The 14291-nt window shown below is 39.5% G+C and overlaps 1 protein-coding gene across 1 annotated transcript in view; it reads left to right on the top strand.

The window, feature by feature from the left end:
• The first annotated feature begins 4292 nt into the window (after nucleotides 1-4292).
• Nucleotides 4293-14291, top strand: part of LOC113296553 — a 38833-nt gene continuing 28834 nt past the window's right edge. Inside the window, exon 1 of the mRNA XM_026544855.1 lies at nucleotides 4293-4712. Coding sequence (XP_026400640.1) covers nucleotides 4293-4712 — 420 coding nt within the window. The remainder of the gene's footprint in view (nucleotides 4713-14291) is intronic.

Raw genomic sequence — 14291 nt, 5'->3', positions numbered from 1 at the left:
TGTTGTTTTCTGTTGCTTTTGTCCTGTCATGTTACTTGCACTGTCATATTATGCTTATGCTTATGTTTTCTGTTATGCTTTTGTCCTGTCATGTTACTTGCACTATTTTCTGTGGCTTAGGCCTCTACTGCTGTTTTCTCCTGCTGTGCACTTGCACTGCTTTGCAACACTGCTTTGCTGCACTTGCATTGCCTCTGCTGCAGCTGCAGTGCAGCACTTGTGCTGCTGCTGCTGTTGTTGCTGCTGCTTCCTGCAGCCAAGCAAAGGTCCATCAAACTGAAACCACAGCTCAGGTTAAGACCCAAAGGCCTAGCTAAATCAAAGCTCAAGTTCAGTCCACCAAAGCCCAAATTTCATTAAGGTCAAAAGCCTAAATTTAAGACCAAAGCCCATTTGCACTTCAAAGATAACTGAGCCCAAGCTCAGTTCATTTTAACAAACCCATTAGTATATTAAGCCCAATAGTTCCAAAGGGGTATTCTAAGCCCTAAGCAAATCTAGGAACCCAAATAGCTAAAACACTTCCGAAACACACCCGATCTCTGTGGATCGACCCGTACTTGCACATTTGCCACAACCGACGACCGTGCACTTGCGGTATTACTGTAGGCCCCCGTTTTTATTGCTTCATTTTTATACACCTTTCGAGGCCTGCCAAGTTTTTGGCGCCGCTGCCGGGGACTATCACTGGTGGACAAGCACAAGTAGGAACTCCAAACCAGGGATCAAACTATTTCATCCAACTAGCAGCAGAGCTCGAAGAGTTGAAAAGGAATCAGAAGATATATGCTGACGTAGTAACATTACTTGCGCGAGAGAACCAGAAGCTCAAGGACAGGATTTCCCATAGCGCCGACGTAGAGAACCAGCACAATGAGGCCAATTCCAAAGCACCACGGCCAAATAAAGATCGAAGGATGGTGGTGTCCAACATCAATAATCCTGAACCATTGAACCGTCGCTTTGCATGAGGGAATAAACTGACTGATCCTGACTATGTACCCGAAGATTCAGACTACTTCAATAGTGATGCGCGAAGATCAGGACGATCATCTATGAGGAACGAGCATTTTCTTGTATGGAAAGTCTTCGTGCATAAATGATGGCTGAGATCAAACAATTGAAGACGAGGCAAAAAGGAGGAAGGTTAGAAGAAGTAATGAGGGAGGTTATTACAACACCGCTGACCGTACATCTGGCTAGAGCCCTTATTCCTCCAAAATGTCTAATCCAAGCATTTGAATGTTACGATGGGTCCAACGATCCCGCGACTCATCTTCGTAAATACAATCGGATTATGGCCTGATGGGATCGAGACGACGTCGTCCTCTGCAGATATTTTCCCTCAAGCTTGAAAGGATCAACATTATCTTGGTTCGATAACCTACCGCCCAATTCCATCGATTCGTACAGTCGTCTCACAGAGGTGTTCTTGGAGATTTACATGTACAACAAGACTGTTAATGCAGGAATGGATAAGCTCTTGTCATTAGCGGCCGGATCAAAGAGACGATCAAGAAATACACAGATAGGTGGCACAAGATCTTCCAAGCCATAGGAAACGTAAACCCGGTAGTCAACTCAACTGCTACAAGTAGGGACTAGATAAGATGAGTCCATTATTTGTTGAGATCCATGGAAGCAATCCCGCGACCTAAGGAGATCTCCGAGTGATCATTGAAAAGCATGCGAGGATGGAAGAAATCCAGCGACACAATCCTATTCCTAGGGCGCAGGTTCAGAAACCCCATCGTACCAACTTAGTGGAGCAAGCCAGCGGTACAAATAGGGATAATTCTACTGAACGCTTCAACGAAGATAAAAGAGGACGAAGAGATGATCATCGGCGCAATGACAAGAAGTTCGAGGATCAGGTCTACACAAAGCTTAACACCATCTACGTTCATATCTTGAGGGAGATTAAGAATCAAACCAATCTCGAGTGGCATGGTCCAAGGGAAAGCAACCACAAAGATCTGAGAAGTCAATGGACTACTACGAGTACCATTGCTTCAATGGTCACCAAACAGATAAATGCATGAACCTCAAGATAATGATCCAGAAACGGATTGACGCTGGATATCTCAAGCAAAACATGCGAAAGCCCGAACCCTAAAAAAGAACCTATCGGAGCAAGCAAGTGCACCTACCATAGAATAACCGAACAATCGACACCATTTGTTGTTCGGAGTCCAACGGCCCTTCATTAACCGATCAAATATGAAAGGGATTGAGGAAAAAATTCAAATACTATTATGAATGGTACAAAATCGATGGAGAAGAAGTAGACGGGCACGAGGACTGGATGAATGCACCGCTGAATGTTACTGCCGATGATGTTGAGGAAGACATGGAAGACCATAACGACCCCCTGGTACTCATGCTATCTGTCGCAGGATGGACCATAAAGAAAATCTTGATCGATGGAGGTAGTTCAGTCAATATCCTATTCTATGACACCTTCAAAAGAATGAAGTTAAACGATGAGAAGTTGATGTCTTCTTACTACAAAATTTATGGTTTCAACGGGGCAACCACGAAGCCCTATGGGACATTGTCTTGGAGGTCATTACCAGATTCAGCGTGGTGGATGCACCATCCCCCTACAACGCCATCATCGGATGAAGATGGGTGCATAATCTCAAATGAGTAGCAACAACATACCACCAGTACCTTAGGTTCCCAACACCCGAAGGGGAGATGGAGATCAAGGGTGATCAATTCACCGCACGTGAATGCCAGGCTCTACAAAATCAACTCAACGAGCAACGCAAAGCCCGAAAGGGCAAGAACAAACATCATCCAAGGATAAGGAAATCGACCTATATCTTGAAGGGATTTCAGGGAAAATCCTAACAAAGGGTAGCAACGCTCTTACTACCGAAGCAGATGTCTCAGGGGAAAAGGATGCAGAAGAATCCACCAAATAGCAATTAAAGAACGTCCCTCTCATAGAGAACCGAAGCCACTTTCACACCGGTGGAAACCACCAAGAAAATAAATATTGGAATAGAGGAAGACTTTAAGATGATCAAGATAGGGACTCTGGTGGATGAAGACTGTGAAGTAGCACTGATCAAACTACTCAAGGAGTACGCGACCATCTTCTCATGGAAGCTAGGAAATATGCCGGGAATCGACCCCAAGGCAGAAGCTGCGTAAAGTAGCACCGGAATATCATCAAGCAGTTGAGAAAGAACTTAACAAACTTATGGAAGCCGGATTCATAAAGGAAGTTAGGTATCCCACATGGATCTCGAACATGGTCGTCGTACCAAAAAACAATGAAGGAGTAAGGATATGCATCGACTTCACCAATCTCATCAAAACGTGCCCGAAGGATAGCTACTCGCTTCCAAGCATCGATCAATTAGTGGATGTTGTAGAATGACTCGAAGAAATATTGTTCATGGACGGATACTCTGGTTACAATCATAGATCCCTGCAAAAGAGGATTAACAACATACATCATTCTTCACCCCAAACGGACTCTACTGCTACACTCGCATGCCTTTCGGACTGAGGAATGCAGGGGCAACATACCAGAGGATGGTTGATGCAATCTTCAAACCATGGATCGGGAAAACTCTAGAGGTCTACGTTTATGACATGCTCGTCAAAAGTAAGTTGCGCAAGGATCACCTTCAGGACCTGAGAGATATCTTCGGCGCAATGAGGAAATATAACATAAAAGTGAACCCAGAAAAGTGCACATTCGGTGTCACATCAGGAAAATTCCTATATTTGGTAATGAAGATGGGAATCGAAGTCGATCCCGCTAAGATCCAAGCCATCATGGAGATGTCGTCCCCGAAGAATTTGAAGCAAGTCCAAAAACTCAAAGGATCGATAGCAGCACTCGGGAGATTCATCGCCAGATCATCGGACAAATGTAAACACTTCTTCAACATCCTCAAAAAAGATAAAAAATTTGCATGGACCGCTGAGTGTGAAGAATCCTTCCGGAAGATCAAGGAATACCTGGCAACAATCCCGATCCTCCAAAAACCTGAACCTGATGAGGTGTTGGCACTATACATAGATGCAACCGAAGACGCAGTCAGTGCTGTGCTAGTTAGAACTAACACGAAAGTGGAGCAGTCGATATACTACGTCAGCAAAACCCTCAATACAGATGAAAGAAACTACACCAAGATCGAGCAACCTATACTTCCACTAGTATGGGAGACACAAAAGCTGAGAACTTATTTCTTGGCTCACTATGTTCGTATTCCAAGCAAAGCACCGCCGTCGGCTGTCGGCTGAAGTCCGTAGTCAAAAACGCAGGAAAGATGGGAAGGATAGCAAAGTGGAATACGCAGTTAGAACAATTCAACATCATACACGAGATCCAAACTGCTCAAAAATCACAAGTCTTGGCGGATTTCCTAGTAAACCTACCTTTGGATAATGGCGAAGAAGTGAAGGACATTCCAGGGTTAGACGAATATGGGAAGGAACTGATTGATGTGCTCGAACCTTCTAGCCAACGAAGATGGGAAGTCTTCGTCGACGGATCCAGGAACAAGGAAGGTGCATGCATAGGGATCACCATCACAACGCCCATCGGTGATAGGATGGTGTATGCACTAAGGCTGGAGTTTGAAGGACACACTAACAACATTGTTGAATATGAGGCAGTAGTACATGCTCTCCGATTGATAACAGAACTCGGAATAACAGACGTGCGCCTAACGAGCGACTCACAACTTGTAATTCGACAAATAGAGATGGAATATAACACCTATGATGAAACCTATCATCGTACATGGCGATGGTCCAAACCCTAGCGTCGCAAGTGCCAAAGATTAAGTTCCAACATCTGTGCAGGAAGGACAATAGACATGCCGATGCCTTGGCTTATATATCATCGATGCTAAAAGATAAGAATGTTAAAGCTATCAGAATAGAAAGAGTATACCATCCTTAGATCACTCCACCCCAAACCGTCGCTGCCACGAACCACGAAAACAATACATGGGAAGACATTTCCGAAGACCATGCAGGATAAGACATCGCCGAAGTCTTTGCAGAAGATGATATCCTATCAAGATCCAATGAAGACGAAGACTTCAGCAACGAAGAAGACTGGAGAACCGAAGTCCACCTGTTCCTCGAAGAAGGGGCACTACCAGCTGAAGTGAAGCAAACTCAAAAAATACGATCAAAGGCAGGGAAATACGAGCTTCGTGGAAGAGTCTTGTACAAGAAATCATTCTTAGGACCTCTATTCCGCTGCTTATCCATAAAAGAGGGCCATCGTATCTTGAGACACATTCACTACGGAGACGTATGTAATCATAGCGGGATGAGGTCATTAGACGATAAATCCAAAATGCAAGGATACTACTCGCCGCGGATGGTACAGGACGCTGACAGAATGTCTAAAAAATGCGAAGAATGTCAGCGGTTCGCCAAAAATATTCATGCCCCAGCAAAAAAGTTGAACATAGTGGGAAGCCCCTGGTCATTTGCAAAGTGGAGAATCGATATCTTCGGACCATTGGTCGAAGGAACACGAAGAAGGCGATTCACAGTAATGAGTGCCTATATGGTTGTTGATTGTGTATGTAATACTCAATGTGTGCATGATGAGCTTAATGTTTTTCCTTGGAAAATATTATGGAAGGAGGACATTCCTCCTAAGATTGCACATTTTCTATGGAAGTGTTTGCAGTGTTTCCTCCCTCATAAGGACAAACTCCATAGATTTGTTGATAATGTGGATCCTAAATGTGTTTTCCATAATGCTGATATTGAATCCTATCTATTCTTACATTGTAGTATTACAAAACAAATATAGGTTAATATAGATCCTATGTTTTTGAACTAAATTAATAATGTTGGATTGAAATATTAGATAGTAAGTTGGTATGGAAATGGAATCAATAACAGTCATGACATGATTTTTGATGCAGGTTACACCCTTTGGCACATATGAAAATTGAGGTGTGCCATTATTTTTGATAATGCAGATGTGCAGGTGGATAATTTAGCGACACAAGTTAAGAAGAGCGTTAATTGTTGCTTGGAAGGAGAATCGAATGAGACTGACTATGAGAATAAGTTAGAATTATAATGTCTCGCACTAGACGGTGCCTCGACTTAATTTCATTAAAATAACATTTGATGCTTCATTCGAGAAAAAAAACTAAATGTATGGAATCTTTACTGATTTGTATAAATGATGCAGAATAATTCAAAGGAGCATTGTACATTCCAGGAGTAGTAGAGGATGGGGAGAAAGCAGAGGCTTTAACAACATATGAGGACATAAAGCTAGCTAGGATGAAGCAGATTTCAATTCTACATCTGGAAGGAGAAAGTCTAAATGTCGTTAATGCTTTAAAAGACAGAGAAGGATTTGATATGTGGATAACTAACCCTATTATAAAGGACTGTCATGAATTTCTTAGATTTTTTCAATAAGTGGTATGTTTCTCATGTTCCAAGAGAAACCAATTTTGTAGCCCAGGAATTAGCTAAAGAAGCTAGTAACTTTAGTAGTATGTGTTGGGAGACTGTTGCTCCAAATTAGCTAGAGTCTCTTATTCAAGAAAAACTCTATATCAACGTTTAATATTAATATCATTTTCCTTTCCTATCAAAAAAATGTAGAATGCGAGATCCATTTTTCTTTGGGTGTCTTTTTTATTTCAATTTCGCATGATTTTGTGTTATTAGATTTCAGTAATTTTATATACAGATTTATGTTTTAATTTGGTGATCAAACTTTAATATCGATAGACAACATGTTAATGCATCCCTGGTTAAAATTTAAGGATAATTCAGCATGTATTCACCGTTGAATGTTTGTATGAACTTGAATGTTGACTTCTGAAATTTCTGAACAATTTCAATTTTGTCTTTGTTCTTTACTCGATTTATTGGCTAAACATGGGGCTCAGACGGAGTCTCGGTGGTGGTTTGATCCCCCTGATTTTATTAGACGAGCGATTCTTATAGATTGATCTACTTTATCGTTGTATCGTTATAGATATATGTAATTTCATTTTTGTTCTTTTTTCTCTTCTTCTCTTGTTGGAGGTAAGGCCTAGTCCCCTCATATTTTTTTTCTTGATTTTAATAAAATTGCTTCATGTGTGCCTTTGCCATGGGTAGCTTCTTTTAAGGAAAAAAAAACTTTGTTGTGAATTCAGTATTTACTGTTTGAAGCGTTGATTTGTCGTGAATTTTGGATTTGTAGTTGATTGATTCATAAAAATCCCTATAAATTTTTGGAAGATCGGACTAATTTATCACCCAGAAACATATGATGTAAGAAGCCTGCAATATATAGAGCTTATTCTTATTTGCATAAATGCATGAATTAAAATCATCACGACTTCTTTGTCTTGTGTCACTATGTGACGGTTTGCTAGTAGCGTGTGAGAAGGATTTATAAGTTAACGAATAATTTTATTTGAATGGTGGGGTACAAATCAAGAAAGCTCGTGCAACTTTTCAGAATGACCTCGATAAGAGGATTGTCAGGACACGAACTGAGAAAACTCGTGCAATTTGTTGAAATGATCCCGACTACCGGATTGGCGGGGAACGAATTGAGGAAACTCGTGAAACTTATTAATATTTTGAACTAATATTTTGAAAGTGAATTGATTGATTTGTTGAAAATGTTATTGGTATCCTAAGCTTGTTTATCGAATATATAATTGATCCTTAAAGTTGTGACGAAATCTCTTATTGTATGTTCTCTTTGATTATTTGATATTTATTTATACTTTTTGAAAATGAGAATGCATTATATTGAGGTGTCATTTCAATCCAATTGATATTCTTGCTGCTATTTCGGAATGGGGAAGTGGAAATTAAGAAGTTATCTTATTAATTGTATTGCTTGAAATGTAGTTTGAATTAATACGTGTGTTGAAAATGTTGTTAAAGATGATTAACAAATTCATATGTTTTAATTTTATTATAAGTTCACTTATACATGGTGTAATAAGTAAATTAAAAAGAAAAAATGAAACAACATAGTTTCGACCCGAAACGCCTTGATTTCGGATCTCCATGTGGGTTTGACCTTGATCAGGAACTGGAGATTTTACAAAGAGTGTGTGTTCAGGATGTGGCCTGCATTAAATTTCATATGGAAGAATCCTTTTAACTGGCTATACAGGTGGTGCTATTAGAGTTTGGGGACGAGTTGACATTATTTAAATAATCTTGATAGTAAAAGTTTTTTTATAGAAAATGTTCTTTGATGAAATGACAATAGTTGTTTGATCGTTTCTTTGATCAGTTGTCAAAAAGAAATGATAGTTGATAGATATTAATACTGGGTTTTTTTTTACTCGTTTTCTTGCTTATTTGTTTTAAGGATTTTTTTAATCGTAAGAGGTTGATAATACTTTTCTGAGCATGTTGATCACTTGCACTATCTTCCTGCCAGTAGAAACTTCTTACATGAGTTATTAACGAAATGCAAAAATGATAAAACAAAATGCAAAAATTATAAAACAAACTAAATGTGAAATGAAGTATCCATATTCAATAAGTGCTTCCAACTTAGTCCAATAAATTAAATAAAATCATAGTCCATTTTCACATAAAAAATGATTGCACTTGGCACATACAATAAGTCGTTAAACCCCTAAGCGATTCTAGAGGAAGAGTTGTGTCTCGTGAGGGTTTATTGTATGACTTCAATTCACGAGACATGTTTCCTAATTTGAAGTGGTTGATCTTCGTCCTAATGTAGGAATGAGAACACCCACCAACGAGATAATTTCAGCTCAACCGGAAAGAGGATTCTCAGTTTTCTCTCAGAATGCTCGTCCAATTGGTCGAGACCCTATTAAAATGTTGACAAAAGAAGATATTGATGAAGCTCATTCTTATGTCTTGAATAATTGTGTCGAAGTTTGGCCATACCTCGTGTATGTAACTCCTTTGCAGTTTTGCTTTCATTACGGTTTTCCTTTCACCACTACACAATACATTTGTTTCATGTACAACATCATCATAGAGAAAGACAAGGAAGGAGCGGCAAAATGATTTGGTTGGGATTCTAGAAACAGAGCTTGAAATTGAATGTGCATTGACATTAAGTCAAAAGGGGGAACCATGTTCAGAAGGCGGAACTCGAGAGTCAACATGCATTGACCATTAGCCATAAGGGTTGGACTGGACACTAGAGAACCAGCACGTGCTGACCTTGAGTCAGAAGGATCTAGAGTCAGCAAATGGAACTCAAGAGTCAAGAGTTATGATTTTTTAACTAAATATCAACATGCATGAACTTGAGAGCACCCTGAGAGTTATTCAGGGCCAAATTCAGCTCCTTCTGGATCAACAACAATTTCTCAAGGATCAACAAGAACGCCTGAAATACTTTGAGGACTTTGCAATTGTGAACACATAAATCTCGAAGCCATCCACGTGTTCACAAACAATATTCGCATACATTCTAATTCTGAAATTGTACGTCGTATAAGTAAAGGGGATGATTATATCGATTCATCGACTCTAAGCCTTCGGGCTTGTCATTGTCTAGTCGAATATTATCATAAATGATGTTCGTATAAAGGGGTAAACAGAGAATCAAACATAAATGTAAAGCACATGACGTTCAATGTTGAATGTAAAGTGCTGAAATATAAATGAGACAAAGATTTACGTGGTTCGGCACTAAGGCCTACATCCACGGGGCTGGTGTTTCACTATGAATTGAATGATTACAAAGATAGTCAAATGAATTTAGAGTAAACATAGGTCTGCGGAAGTAGGGGGATCACTTACTCTTCCTATTTCTCTCTCCTATATTCTCCTATCTTTTCTCTAGATTGGTCGACCCCTTCTCAATTAGTGGAGAGGGGTATTTATAGAGTTGGAACGTGGGTCCTACTTCTAAGGTGCCGTTGTAATCTTATCTTCTTGTGCTTTGTGCCCATTACGCAGAGGTCTTCGGCATATGCTGCGGCCTAAGATTGAATACGAAGGGGTATCCTTGCTTCTTCCACGGGTTGATCGACACGTGTATATCTCTTTGGTATTTAATGCGGGTAGATGGATGTTTGCTCGTGTCAGACAAGTGTCTCTTAGTCTGGTCACATCAGTGTCAGTCAAACTCCCTCTCAGCCGTTGATCTGGGATCTTCCTCGGGATTGGGTGTACTAACACCCAAGGGGTATTATCTAGTGCTCCTCTAAGCCATCCTACCTCTGTGATCCTCTGTCCCTAACCGTCAGATCTGCTGCCCGGTGGCATCTTCTGATGAGATGCTTGTTATCATGTTGTGATATGTTGTTTTGCATGCCTTCCACGTGTCTCTTCCTGTACACGTGGTGGGTGATGAAAGGTGTACATACAATTTGCCCCTCTTCTTCTGACTTGGGCGTATTTTGCATTTTAGAAGAATAAAGGTCGTCATACACGTTTTATCTCTCCTGAATTAACTTCCCCTATAAATACGGGCATGTTTCCCACTTTGCATTAACTTTCCCCATAACTGCTCCTTCGTACGAGGGAAAGTTATTGTCTTCTCTAGCTTTATAAAAAGGAAAGACAATGTGAAAAAACTTTTCTCCTCTTCTTGTCAGTTTTCATCCTGTTCTTGTCAGTGTTCATCCTTTCTTTGTTTTCTATTTTTGTTCTTTAGTCATTTATTATCGTCATTCTTGTGAGGAAGATAACAACATTCAATTTTCTGTCTCTTTCGATTTCGACTGCTGTTGCCTCTGTATCACAGATAACTAGCCTTTGATATCTCTGATCCTTCTATCTTCGACTGTGGTTGGTGCTTGTCGTCTTCTTCTATACAGGTATGGGGTTTTTCATTAGCTGTTCATCATTGATTTATCTATGTATCTACCCGTTTATTTCCTGCTACTGTATTCTTGGCTTTGTGATGAAGAACACACATGTCGAAGCATATATGCTTGCCCCTGTTCTTTGTTACAAAGTATGTGAGTCTGTATCTAAGTATTATCCCTGGAGTTTGATGGGGTATTTCTGATTATTTTTAGTTCTTAGGGTTATTAATGTTTATCCGGATGAACCATCAATTATGGGTTTTTTGATCTTTAGTGATCTCCTCGTATTCTTCTATAAACTGTTTTTGTGTTTCCTTGTAGATATGTCTGATCGTCCGCGGGCTCCTTACCAAACCTCGTCGTCTAGTCCACCAAGATCCCCTCCGCGTCGAGATTCTGACAGATCTCCACTTGGGGAAGGTCCTTATAAGTCTTCGCAATCAGATCCTCGGGGTCATAGGGTTTCATCTTTCGCTGTTGCGAAGGTTGTGCCTACTAAGAAAAGGGATTTGCCGAAGGGTCCTTCTGGTTCTAGTTATGTTGTTAACCGCGCCCCTTCTCATCCTCGTGAAGATTCTAGGAGTACGCAGGCTCCTCCTCGTGATGAATCTAGGAGTACGCGGCTCCTCCTCCTCGTAATGAAACATTGGATGTTCCGCCCCTTCGTTCAATGGATCCTCCTTCAGTGCCTCCGCAGAAATCTTTGTCGCCTCCTCCCACGGTTTCTTTCAAAGGGAAGTACTCCATGGGTACTATGTCGAGAGCTGATCCGTCTAAAAATCTTATTTCTGATTCCGCAGACGAAGAAGAAACTGTCCTCGTGATATGCAGCATTTCAGTTGGTAAAAAGAAGGTCACTTTCAAGCATATTGATCTTGAGATGTTCAAGGAAAAACATGAGCTTGAAGCTTTTGAGGTTCGCTTCTATGCCCCTGAAGATGATATCACTTACGAGCTCCTTGCTAAGTATCAGTTTGATGAGTTTCATCTATTGAATATGGTTGGAGCCTTCGAGGCGGGTCTCATGTTTCCCCTATATAAGTCGGGTTATGATGGTTTTTCAAATAGTGATTGTAGTAGTAGTGGTAAAAAGGGGTCTTTTCAGACTTGTGAAGAAAACAATTTTTTTTAGATTTAAATTAAACACACAAATAAATAAAATAGTTCAAACCTTTAGAGAAAAACACCAAGACTAGGATTCCACCAATGACCATTTTAATAGTAAACTCTAAATAGTTCTTATGCAATTTTATCTTTAAAATCAATTCTAATATTTGCCTCAAATAAGTTTTTGAAGTAATAATTGTAATTAAAAAGTATAAAACATCAAAAGTTACTAAAACCCAGCATGCTTCATCAAGTCAATTCACAATTACTCAATAAAAACTATTAATTCAATTTTAATTCGTGCAAATAATCAAATAATAATATTGCAAATAAATATAAAAATTAGAATTATACCAATAAATTACCAATGGCTTCCTCCATCGTCTCGGCTAATGGGTTTAGCTCCTCATACCAAAAACACACTCACAAGATAAATTCATGGCTAAAATAGATGTTTTTATTGATGATTATATGATGAAATAGGAATTAGCAACGCTGTAGTGGTGTTACAGCGCGACTGTTACAAAAGAGTATGGTAATTTAAGACTGCTGTAAACGATAAGTATATACTGCTGTGAAACAACGACAGTGGTATGAAAATAAGTCTGCTAAAGAACGACTGACTCTGCGAGTCTGTTCTTCGTGTTCTTCAGAAGCTTTAATGGCAGCAGCAGCAGCAGCGTTGTCTCCTCTATAATTTCTTCTCCTAGGCTCTCATCGACTCTAAACTCTCTCCTAAAGGTTTCTAACCCTTCTATGACTTGAACCCTCTCTTATATAGTCTTTTAATCCCCAAAAATCTCTAATGAATCCGACTTTTTCTTTTCTTTTTCTTCTCGGCGCTGTTGAGAGAATAATCACCTCTTCAGTGTTTGTACGCGTCTGTTAGCAATAAAATAGGTACCAAACTCTTCTTAAGACGTGAAAAAGACTAAATACATTAATTTCCAGCGTCAAACTCTCCCAAATATCTCTCACAAATCTTTGAAACTTGAACAGAAAGTATGTGTCCTGTTTGAACTTTGATTACTTCTCCCGGCCATTCCAGCCCAATTGGTTGGGTCCAATTGATTGTATCAGGCCTGTTTAGTCATGCAGAGTCCATACGTACCAAATACAGCAATTGAATCTCCTAAAATCACGTCCAAAATTCGATCTTCAAATCTGCCAGACGCTGCATGCATTTTCCCGCCATTTTTTTAATTCAAAACGTGAAGAAGGTGGGTGCCCTTATCCTGTGTTGTTCTCCCTTTAGCAGCTGCCTGGAAATAGGTCACCCCTTAGTAATTAGGTTACCCCTTATCCAAAATCAAGGGTCCGTATAGCAAGTGTCCTCTGAGGCATTTTCCGCACTTTTTTCAGGGTTCCTCCGGGGTATTTTTGGGATACTTCCGGTACACTTCTGAGGCGCTTCCGGTACGTTATCAACGGAGGTCCAGATGCCACATTTTTAGTCAAATTCGCCGCAAGAGATTATTTTCCAAAAACACCTACAAATACATAAAATAACCAAATAAGTACAATATCGAGTACTAACAATATATACAAATGAGCTATATTAGACACATAAATGCGTCCATCAAATACACCCAAACTTATTATTTGCTAGTCCCGAGCAAATCAAATAGAAAATAAAATCCTAACTCACTGTCGCAGGCATCGTCGATTGCATTTAGCGTATGCAATAAGCCTTTAAACCCCTAGGTGGCCCTAGTGGCCGAGTTATAGTCTCGGGAAGGCTTACCAGAGATATACCCACAAAACCTTAATACTCCAGACCTTAGCTATCTACGCAAAACCTTGGAAGGCACTAAAGAATCTCCTTGGTTGGCATACTTATTGACTACAGGAAGAAGTACCCTGATGCGAAATTCCAATTATTGTACACGAGTTTGCACTCAAGCATACTAAAATTCATATAAAGTGACAGAGCTCTACTCAGATAGTTGCACTATGGACATCATATTCGGAGTCAAAACTAATCACATGGATAGATCAAGAAGATGGATATACAAAACATAGATGGTTTTGATGTTTACTAAGTGAACGACGTTTCCCATATCTGTCTGAAGGCCTCCGCCAAAATGAACCTATCCTAATGGATTGAGATACTAGTCTGACTAACATCAACACACTGGCATATACAAGGGTACCAGTGGTCGATAACCTAACTCTAGGTCAACACAACTGGCATATACAAGGGTACCAGTGGTCGACTTTATTGAATTTATTCCTTTTGGTCAAATGGTCTGGTCTCAATTTCTTTTTCTTTTTTCTTTTTCTTTTTTTTTTTTTTTTTTTTTTTTTTTTTTTTTTTTTTTTTTTTTTTTTTTTTTTTTTTTTTTTTTTTTTTTTTTTTTTTTTTTTTTTTTTTTTTTTTTTTTTTTTTTCTTTTTTTTTTTTTTTTTT

This window comes from Papaver somniferum, chromosome 7 (genome assembly GCF_003573695.1).
Source record: "Papaver somniferum cultivar HN1 chromosome 7, ASM357369v1, whole genome shotgun sequence".
Lineage (NCBI taxonomy): Eukaryota > Viridiplantae > Streptophyta > Magnoliopsida > Ranunculales > Papaveraceae > Papaver > Papaver somniferum.
The sequence above is the reverse complement of the archived record's forward strand: the minus strand, read 5'-3'. Positions and strand labels throughout refer to the sequence as shown.